This window comes from Anticarsia gemmatalis, chromosome 22 (assembly GCF_050436995.1).
Source record: "Anticarsia gemmatalis isolate Benzon Research Colony breed Stoneville strain chromosome 22, ilAntGemm2 primary, whole genome shotgun sequence".
NCBI classification, from domain to species: Eukaryota; Metazoa; Arthropoda; class Insecta; order Lepidoptera; family Erebidae; genus Anticarsia; species Anticarsia gemmatalis.
This window is the reverse complement of record NC_134766.1, coordinates 6,102,257-6,113,362: the sequence shown is the minus strand read 5'-3', so window position 1 is coordinate 6,113,362 and position 11,106 is coordinate 6,102,257. Positions and strand designations below refer to the sequence as shown.

Below are 11,106 nucleotides of genomic sequence, written 5' to 3'. Positions count from 1 at the left end.
TAAACAGCTTGCAACTGTATTCACTATTTTATGTTCATCTCTAATCCTACGAAGGTATCTTCTCGCATTTTACTTATTTACGACAGCGATTAAATCTGAAAATCAAAAAAGTAACCCTACCATTCATATTTGAAACGCGAAAGAACTGTTTGTCTCTTCATCATGCTAATCCACTGAACCAATATGGATGAAACTTTGTACTAAGATAGTTCGAAGCCCGGCAAAGGATACAAGATAGGTGTTAAACCGAAATGTCACGGAAACGAGAATTATGCGGATAATATGTACCAATATACATAATATTTCTAGCCCACGCGGACGGAGCCGCGGGTAAAGGCTACTAAACTTTAAACCTGAAGCGCGAGTCTCTACAAGTGGTAATGTAGTATCGAAAGTTTGACATTTAAAATGTAATATATATGTTACTGTAAAAGCCCGAACGGTGGTAAATCCTAAGATTTTCCGGTATAACCTAAGATTTACCAACTCGCAATGGTAAAAGTCCGAACAATTCTTTTATTTCGAACTTTTACCTATATTCACTTGATGATATCGAGATGTCGCCGGAGCCCCGCTTCGCGGGGCTCCTCCTTCTGGGTGGTTAAAAAAAAATAACCACGAAGGCTAAGGTGGGAGCTTCGCTTCGCTCGCTCCCACCTTAGCCTTCTAACCTAACCTACCCATGTCGCTTTGCCCAAAACTCCTTCTTTATAACTATGTCACAGTATATAATTATACCGTGAAATAGTTATAAACATAGTTATGAAGGAGGATTTTTTTGTATATCGTAACAAAGTTTTTTAATTCTGGCTTGTTCGGACTTTTACCATTGAGAGTTGGTAAATCTTAGGTTTTACCGGAAAATCTTAGGATTTACCACAGTTCGGGCTTTTACAGTAACATATATAATATATAAAATAATGCGCTGATTATCATACAAAATTTCTCAATAGCTAGCCGGTTGTCGATAGTCTATAGAGATAGACAAACGCACTACTGAGTCGGCACATGAACCGCAGATCCCAGGCAGCATCACCCAAGGTAGGGCCCCCCTGCAGGGAGGCGAGCCGCGCATGGCGTGCGTCTTGCGGTACTAGCTTATAGTGGTTATCCCGGCGCACGTCTTTGCGGAAGCGGTTGGACACTCGTCAGGTTTTTAGTGGGCTCTACGGCGGACCACATACCCCGTTTGCGCAGTCCCAGTGCGGCGGGGACCTAGCCGGTGGGTCGACCCTTTACAGCGACCCCGATTGGTTTCCCCGACGATAAAAAAAAAGGTGCAGCGCAGACGCCAGGCTATCCGTGACGCACTTTTAAGTCTGTGAAAGTAGAACTTACGCAACTACTTGCACTAACGCACGCACGCATGTGCGCTACTGCATATACCGCGTCACGGATAGTCTGTCGTCTGCGCTGCACCTTAAACACCTATTTGAGCACTACACAAAATAAGAATTCCCATTTTGCAAACAACTAAATATAGAGCTTTCTTTTCCAAGGTTTGAATCAGAACAAACAAATGATGTCCATTATAAACTCCGAGCACGTTTATAATAATTTAATTTTGTAAATTATTGTGTTTTAGGTAATATTAATTATAACATTAGTCACACAAAGCTTTGTGATTCGTTAGGTTTATTTTAACGTTTCTGGAAGCTGTGTGTATGACGGCTTTAGTACCTAATGGCTTTATTGAAACAGAGTAAGGTGTATGAAGGAAAATAAGTTGAGATAGGAATAGAAAAAAATAAGTTTGTAAGGATAGTAGCAAGTGGTTACATTTCGGCTTCATGGTTGTAATTCCTTCTTAATGGATTTGATTCCACATGACACAAATATTTGTGTGATCCACAGATTCCTTTTGCTTCGGTCTGCTGTGTCAAGAAAAAATAATTCGAATTGCGTGAGGTGTTATTTAAAAAAAATGTATGCTGCTTAATTTATCTATAAGTGAGAAGCATAAATATTCATTCGATGACGCGATCCTTTGTTTGCCATCGTTCATTGCTCATTCTTCGATACAAATACGTTACTTTAAAAAAGGCACTAGAAATCTTAAAAAATAAAGGTTTAGTCTACATTTGACAAAACTATAGGTATATTAAAACAAAAAAAAAATGTAAGTGATTCATAAAATGATTAATCTATATAAGTGTAATATAAACAATGTCATTAAAAGGGTTAAATTTCGAATAAAAGATTCAATTTCGACGTCATAACTGTTTTAATATCAACAAGTCTTGTTATATTACAATATATTATCATTAATTATTATCATTATCACATATTTACATTATTAATTATAATTATGCGTTATCTAAACGCATTATCACGACGCTCCGGAAGGAGACGGTCAGACTTATTTTAAACCTACGTGTAGCGCCATCTAGCAAAAGTTGATGAAACTAAATATTACTTTCGAACTTTTGAAACATGTTTTGTTCAATACGTTTGCTTAGTTTGAAATAATATGTTAATATTGCAATAAATTTATTTAAGAACTAAAACACACTTTTTGAGGAATCCCAAAGAAACCATTTTTTAAATTCAATCCTAAAGTATCATATAATACCTAGCTAAAACCAAAATCGTGCCTTTTCATTGGTGTTGGATTGTAAGTATTAGATTGCCTATCCGATAGATAAAATAACAGCAATTTTATAAAAACCACTGCCAAAATACCGCCTGATAAACTAAGCAATACTTATTCAAAAGTAAAATCGAGGTTAAGTGTATTCAAGTGCTTAAATTATGTTCAAAATATAACGAAAATAGTACTTTTATTGAAATATCACCATATTATTTCAAATACATTGTTCAAAAAGTTCCAAATTTTACAAGGTGAAGTCCTTATTGCATTAAGAAATAAACTCTTATAAATCAATTTACAGTTGAATTTCTCTTAATACGATAATTTAAATGAAATATTTTGTATTTAATTTAATAAATAATAATTTTAATATTGACACACTAGCGCCACTGACAAGTGGCGTATTTAAGAACTAACGTTAGACTTAAAGGCACATCACGAACATTCTAAGATAAAATATATATAATTATTATTTACAATTTAAAAACAATTATTATTTAAAATAACTGTTTTCATATTCATTATTGTCTGATATAGATTTAAATTGTAATTGAATAGACCACTTCATATTGTTCATTATCATTCAGAATTATTAACATTTGGCTATTAAAAGCAATAATATTATGTTGCATATAGCTGCCAAAATACTAATTAACAAAAAAAATATAATTTCATGTCAGAATATACGATTAACTTTGTACAAAGCATTAAAATTTATGGTCCAAAAAAATTGTGCTTTTAGCACTGCAAAAAAGTAATTATAATTCAAATATTTATAATAAAATACATAATAATAATAATCTTGAGATCAATCTCAAGTATTGACACTCAGAATAAAATAACATTATGAGTAAACTGACTCAAAATACATGTTAACAAATACGGTATTTTACAAAAAAGTTGAACATTATATTTAACGTGTGTTAAGGCTTACGGTACACAGGCTTACGGTTTACGACTTACGGCTTCCAAATAAGTGTCACATAGCCGATCTTACACATAGTAACAGCAAGCGTACGGAATCAACGTTTAACTGCTTGATAAGATAATCGATACTTATTCAGAGTAAATGAAAATTGGTCTTTGTATACTATTATTTTAATTTTATTAACATGATAAAACAAGCGTTTAATATAATAGTCAACTTTTATGTAAAGCCGTTTTGTACACATACACACACACGACACATTATTTAAATACACAATTATTATTAATACACAAAGACTTTCAACTTAATATAATTCACACTCTCAGACACTCACATAACACACATTTGAACCCTGTTTCAAAATGCATTTTCAAAAAGCGTTTAACACTATAAGGCACTTAGATTTCACCAACAGCCCTTAAACATTCCCTTATAAAATTCACCAGCCCCTAGGGTCAAATGTATCTACTACTATATCGCTTGTTCGACGTTGCCGGATTTCACTCGACATGCTACGCTATGTTAAATCACCCGACTTAGCTCGACATGTTGCTGAAAAATATGTTGTAAACCATTTGACCCCTAGTATCTCTGGCTCAAACGTGGTAGGGGGTTCTTTAGTTCCTACTTAGGGGTTGGTATAAAAGAGCAAAAGTGTCACGACACAATCTTAAAGTAGAGTAAATACTAAAATAATATTAACATTTCGATATACACAAGCACTGACACTAATGACACTGAGTGTCTTTATAACAACTAAAATGGTCGTTTTGCCGCTTGTTTATAAGAGTAATGGCGTATTATTATATTTTTTGGACAGTTTAATTTATTTTCTAAAGAAAGTATGAGGAAGCGAAAATAATACGATCGACGTTTTGCAGTTTTCTGACAATAACAATATCTTTTTTGTATTTATGTAACCAATTTGTAGAATCAACATTATAATTATTAGTTTTAAGATAACCTGTATTTTCCCAAAGTCCGTAATCATTTTATTCAGTATCATTTTGAAATAAATAGGCCAAATTTTGAGAACAGTTCATTCTTGGCAACATACTCTTATATACGGCGTACTCTTCACAAAAAACATCTTACTGGACGGCATTAAATGGCATTGACTAACATCTTACCTAAGGAACTGGTTCAGTTCTATTCTCACTCGTCTGCTTGGTCTTCCCGGAGAGCTTAGAGTAGATCTCTTCAATGGTCTTCTGCCTGGTCTCCGGGAAGTAGACCACGGTGTAGAAGCAGGCGATGAAGCAGACGATAGCGAAGAATAAAAAGGTCCAGTGAATACCGATGAGGTCGCAGAGTATCGTGAACCATTTGGTTTGGACGAAGTTGCTCATTTTAGCGCAGACGTTGGCGAATGCTGATACTGTGCCGCGGAGCTGGGGAGTAGGAAAATAATTATTGTAGAAAAATTACATAACTAACATAAAAACTTAACATTTTAAATTGTAGATATTTAGACACATTTTTCTATGCATAATAATATGAGGAATCTAAATAAAAATTGTCTACATTGCTTGAGACAATAATCATAAACAAAGAACGTTGATTTCTTAAAATCGTATGGCAGGTCAACGTAATTACAAAGTGGAATTTATGCTCTCTTCTGAAAAGCAATATAACTTCATGGCATACAATTAATATCGCTTTACTCGACATACCCAATACAGTAAAATAACTAATAGCTTCAAAAACTAAAAACATGCTTCAATAGAAAACCCAGAAAAAAATATCGTTAATGACAAAAAATATATATTTTTATAAAACCATGCTACGAAAAAATAATAACAATACGCAGAACTTTAATTCTACATCAACTTACTTGGAAAGTAAATAAATCCGTGATAATGATATACGAGATGGGTTGGAAGCCGGCGGCATCAGCGAAGATGCACAGACACATGGCGAGGACCGGCAGCCAGCCCGGCAGCCAGATGCCTGATGACGTCACGTAGAACCACGCGGACAGCACCAGCATGCCCACGCCCAGGGCGAACGATGTTGATACTAGGAGAAGCTGGAAAAAGTTGCGATGTTTTACATATGTCAGTAAAGTTGATCTTGAAAAGATTTAATATTGCTTAAGTTTTAATACAGTATGCACTTGAAATAAAATTTTGCATTTTCACATCGAGATTTGTATTCCTTTCTATCTAAGCTGTCTAAATGTACTGAACTAGGAGCATAGGCAACAGAAACAGTTATCAAGCAGTTACTTATAATCATATCTGTTTTGCTAGGAAAACGGAATTTAGAAAACAAAACCAGATTTCTCAACAGCTAGTCTCACCAGTCCCTAACACCACAATATAATAAATTCACAAATTATAATCTCTAAACATCAGTCAGTGACGACCACAAAAATTTAAGAGATTACACTCTAGATTCTATCTATGATTTACCCTTTCTTCTCAAAATCTATAAGAAAAAAGAGTCTTACTTTTCTTCCAGTCTTCTCCACGATACAAGTAGCGAGGATGCTGCCCACCAGCTGGACCACTCCGATCATGATAACCTGCTTGTTGGGGCTGAGCTTCAGGCTGATGGACTCGGACGCGCGCTCGAACACGAAGCCAGCGTAGATCAGCACTATGAGGTACCCGTCGAACTGCTGCGTTATCTTGATCACGAGGGTAATGATGAAGGCTTTGAAGGTCGGTCTGTCTTGTACTGGAAAGGAAAAGAAGGTGAATTTAATTAAGCATGTAGTTCTGTTTATAGTTCTGTCAATTTGGAAAGGTTTTTTATAGTCTTTTGTCTGTTCTCCTGTTTGCTATTAATTAACAATAATAAGTAAGTCTTCTTATCTTCTTCTTCGAAAGAAGAAAAACTAAATTATGAAGTAAATTCTAAGAAAGGCACTTGCTAAACCAAAGAAGAAAAATATTGTGCCTACACAGTGTAATTCTGGAGGCTCTGGTTCTAATATAAATATTAACGTGATACAGCCTGACTAATTCCTGGAAAAAGTCCTTGTTCTGCAGTGAAACAGAAAAGGTTTATATTATTGTAATGTACATAATAGACCACTCAAAAAACAATAAATTTAACAAGTACAAACATAAGTCCAGCAAACATTCATACGACAGTCAACTCACGTATAATTTTCCACACTGATTTAGAGTCGGCCTGCGTCTGCTTCTCCACCCTCACGATAGCTTCCACCTCCTGTTCTATAGCACGGTCTACTGGACTCACTCCCCTCAGCCATGCCAGCACTGTCTTCGCTTCCTGGAAAATGCAAGTAAGGCTTTTAGAAGAAAGTCCTTGTTAGGTATATAGTATGTCTGTATAAGTAATAAAAGAGCGGTTTGACTTCGAATACACAATGTCAATGTCTTACTCCTCCCCAAGTCTCTTCAAAACGTTTCAAAGAACTTTTAGAAGAATGCAAGGTTTTATGAAGACACTTTCCTTTACCATTATAGAAGTAAAGTAGCGACAACACTGTTGTAACAACAGGCATACATCCTCCAATCCATCCAAAACCATTCAAATCTCCATCCAATTTCTCCCATACAAGTTTTCGAGTGTTCAAGTCTAAGACAACACACCAATGGTTTTTGCCTTTTAACAGCTCGTAAAGAGATGCAAAGTCTTTAACTGAACTCTAGGCCTAATCCCTTCCCCATTCAGGAATTAGGCCCGAACCTAGTCGTACAAAAATGATCTCATATTTATTATAGTTAGTTGTAAACAATCATTGAACTCTCACATCGTTCAATCATGACACGCATACAGTTGACATGTTTGATCTTCGCTCGATCACTTACATGAATTATTCATTAGCTTGTCTACTTGGCTTAAGATGTTACAAGCTACAATGACTTTTAATTAAACGGTGAGTGAGTGACCTTTATGGGAATATTGGATGAGAAATTAGTGTTTAAATCGCATTTTTACAACATATTTTAGTTACTACTTATTTTACACAGGCTATAGTCGCAAAACACATTGAACTCGTCATATTTCTGATGAAGTTTTACGGCTACCTACTATTAAAAAGTTATCAATAAATTATTAAGTATATAAGAAAAACTGATAAGCGCTGCGTGATTATAAATGTTAAGCTTTCGATATGAAAACGATACGACGGTACCAAATGAATAGTAACTCGCAAGTATATTTGTCAAAACGCCTGCTATTTATATTGTGGCAAAACTCTCATATGCCTTATGTTAACAAATTACAATTTACACCTACGTTAACAAATTACACCTTATGTTAACAAAATACCATGCAGATTTGTGTTCGACAATGGCTATTTACTATAATCGCAAGAAAATATGCTTATTTAACAGCCCTAAACTTTACTTTTAACTTTTAAATTAAATAAGTAGCTCACGATAAACAAATAGGCATAGGTGACATTTCAAAATTTACTTTCGTGTTTTAAAAAAAAATTGGATAGAAACAAAAAATAAATACACAATGTATATAAAATCAAGAATCTACAATAAAAATCAAAGTTCTCGAATAATATATTTACTATAAAGATAAACCACAAAATAATAAAAATACCACCTACAACCATTATTACCAAGCCTCCAAAGTTTAATAGCAATAATAAAAAAAAACATATTGAAATCTTCAACGCAATCTTAAGACTCAATTGACCACTAATGATATTGTACACTTAACATAAAGGGATCAGGAAATAAATAATACTATAAAACAGATGCGCAGTTCCGATCAGGAAGCTTTAAAAACATATATTTTACATAAAAATCGCTTTTCTAACTGTTTCAACCTTGATGGAGATCTCGCTGTTATTCATTTTATTATGGCATTCTTTTAATTACTTAGAACTGGATTTTAAATTGCATTAATTAAAAACTGCGTAGTTCAATGGCCGTTAATGCTGATCGTGAGATATTAGATTCGACTTCCGGGTCACATGAGATGTTACTAAAGTTCTTACACACATTCTTGTATCATCTTTTTTTTGGTCGCAGAAACTTACATTTGATTTAAACATTTGTATAATTTCAGTCGTTAAAAACAGTACACAATAACTACTACTGACTATTCCTGCAACCGGTGCGGTACTCATACCAAGCTGTAATCTGTCGGCTACCCTGCCGCCAACATAGCCTTTACTACCATAAAGGTTTCGGTACCTACCCCCACCCTTCGAATTATACATAGTTTGGTTTCTGGCACTCTTTTCTGCGGCACTTTTTCTTATCGTAAAGAAACGGAGTAAAATACTAAAATAACAGTTATTTATTCTAGACTTCATGGCGTTTATAAATACCGTTGTTAGGTTGCTTGTCCACCGAAGAGGAGCGAGGCTGTAGTGCTAACAAACGGAGAAATATTAACCAATAGAATTGCACCAAATCTCCTCTCCTCTTCAATGGTTTAATCCTATTGGTCTCAACGTTTTCGCAGACTCACTCCGCTCCGGTGGATAGGCAGTCTAACGCACGTGTACCTCCATAAGGCTTCATAACCATACGCACAATATTTTGACAATGCCCTCAAGTCGTTGACTGACATTTGACGTCATTACGCTGAATAATTAGTGAGTCAAGGCTTTTGACAGAATACTAATGAATGAAGTACAAAACACCCGTGATAAATGATTATTGAAGAACTCACAGCCTATATTGTAAACACGAAAAAATATACTAAGTAGTTATAAGCATTGATGATGTGTGCGTTTTCTTAGAAAAAATAATTTTCAATCGTGAGTTTTTGCTGTTTTTTTGTAATTGTTTCAGTTATTAGTCGTCGTAGCTTATAAATGTTGGTAATATTATGTAAAATATGCAAATTGCTCATCCAAAAGATTAGTTGTTCAACCGTGGATTGGTTGAACAACTATATGGATAAATCAGAACGTTAACTAGATTTCAAAGTGATTGTATAATTTAGAACAAAAGTATGACAGTAAATTACCATTCGGTGAACATTTCCTACAACAAGTATTTAATGAATTAGCTTTACCAATATATTGTTAGATATAAGTCCATACAACATTTACCGATAAATGTCGACCACATTCCCCGCACTTCGGGATACAGAAACACATACTACAACACAAAACATTCTTACATCCCTTTCAACAGAATTTTTCTATACTAATATTATAAAGCTGAAGAGTTTGTTTGTTTGTTCGCGCAATCTCAGGAACTATTGGTCCGATTTGTAAAATTCTTTCAGTGTTAGATAGTCCATTTATCGAGGAAGGCTATAAGAGTACCAGTAAAAAATGTAACAAGAAGGGAAAAATGTTGACCCATTCTCCCTTATGTGTCGCAAGCGAAGTTGCGCGGGTCAGCTAGTCACATATATCTTACAGAACTTACAAACTTAAACAGTCTACTCACATCAACTTTCCCCTGCTTCACCAAGTACTCAGGGGTCTCAGGCATGGCCAGGAACATGAAGAACACCACGGTAGGCACCAGCAGACCGAGCCACAGCATCGTCTTCACGCTTAGTAGATCAGCACAAATGTAGCTCAATAGATATCCTATGTTTCTGAAAAATGTAAATTATATTGGTCAGGTTTTTGCTTTTTTCTACCCCCTGTTTAGTTTAAGATCGTTACTTAAGTAACTATCGCTAGATTCGCTAGTTAAGTTTCATGGGAGAGTGATTGTAGATTACTAAGTAAAAAAAAATCGTGTTTGATCAATGTTTTGGGTCTGGTAGTACGACTACACTAGAACCTTGGGTACTCTCTTAAACCTTATATTTTAGTTCTTGAGACCAAATCAATATTATAGCTGTTCATTATTGTTTATGTATTATCTTTTTACAGGTATGCATAAGACCAAAAGAACGCTGGTGCGCTCTTAGAAAACTACTTTCGAAGAATATTTTTCAAAGAGGGAAATCTGTCAAAGCTGACGATGTCACTGGCTATCCTATACAGTCTAACTTAGAATACACAGGTTAAAGATTACCCACAAATATCTAAATGTGCAGGTAAGTGACTACACTAGTTGAAGCCTATGCATATCTAAAAGTGCAACAAAGTGACGTCACAATCTTCAACTAGCATCCAAAGGTCACATGACTAACCCACGGTAGCAACGAACAGTCTTGACCACAGCACTCATATACATCGCACTTTGAATAATAAGTAATTGTTGTGCATTCTACCTGTACTTAGTGTACATTTGTCTTTTATCGCCAGTCCCTATGGTAATGTACTGACCTTACTTAACATAGTACTTAGGCACATTTTTCTTGGAGATACAAATGGGTTTATTTATAAGTAAACAAGACGATCTAGGCTATGTATGTTGTATAGAAACTAGGTATTTTTATTAAAATCTATTATACTGAACGATGATATTCTCTGTGGCGCGGAGGTCTACTTCATCTTTATAAATCTGGGCAAGTAAAAAATAAAAAAAACTCTGGGCAAAAAATATTCAGGAACAACTTATTGCCCGTGCGCGGGACTTAAACCCAAGATGCTTAAATGTTATTTATCAAAGAAAAACTTTCTCCCAACGCTATAGGAAGAAGAATCGAAATCTATTATATGACTATTGGGCTCTAAGTCAAAAACCACTGAACTGACCTTTAAGGCAAGAACTCTATGGGACGTAAAAAT

At 34.9% G+C, this 11,106-nt stretch overlaps 1 protein-coding gene across 1 annotated transcript in view; it reads right to left on the bottom strand.

Moving 5' to 3' along the window:
- Positions 1-2,211: 2,211 nt before the first annotated feature.
- Positions 2,212-11,106, bottom strand: part of LOC142982844 (facilitated trehalose transporter Tret1-like) — a 32,225-nt gene continuing 23,330 nt past the window's right edge. The window contains exons 4-8 of the mRNA XM_076129537.1: positions 9,866-10,019; positions 6,629-6,761; positions 5,971-6,200; positions 5,353-5,547; positions 2,212-4,909 (exon numbers count right to left, since the gene is read on the bottom strand). Coding sequence (XP_075985652.1) covers positions 4,649-4,909; positions 5,353-5,547; positions 5,971-6,200; positions 6,629-6,761; positions 9,866-10,019 — 973 coding nt within the window. The 3' untranslated portion in view covers positions 2,212-4,648. The remainder of the gene's footprint in view (positions 4,910-5,352; positions 5,548-5,970; positions 6,201-6,628; positions 6,762-9,865; positions 10,020-11,106) is intronic.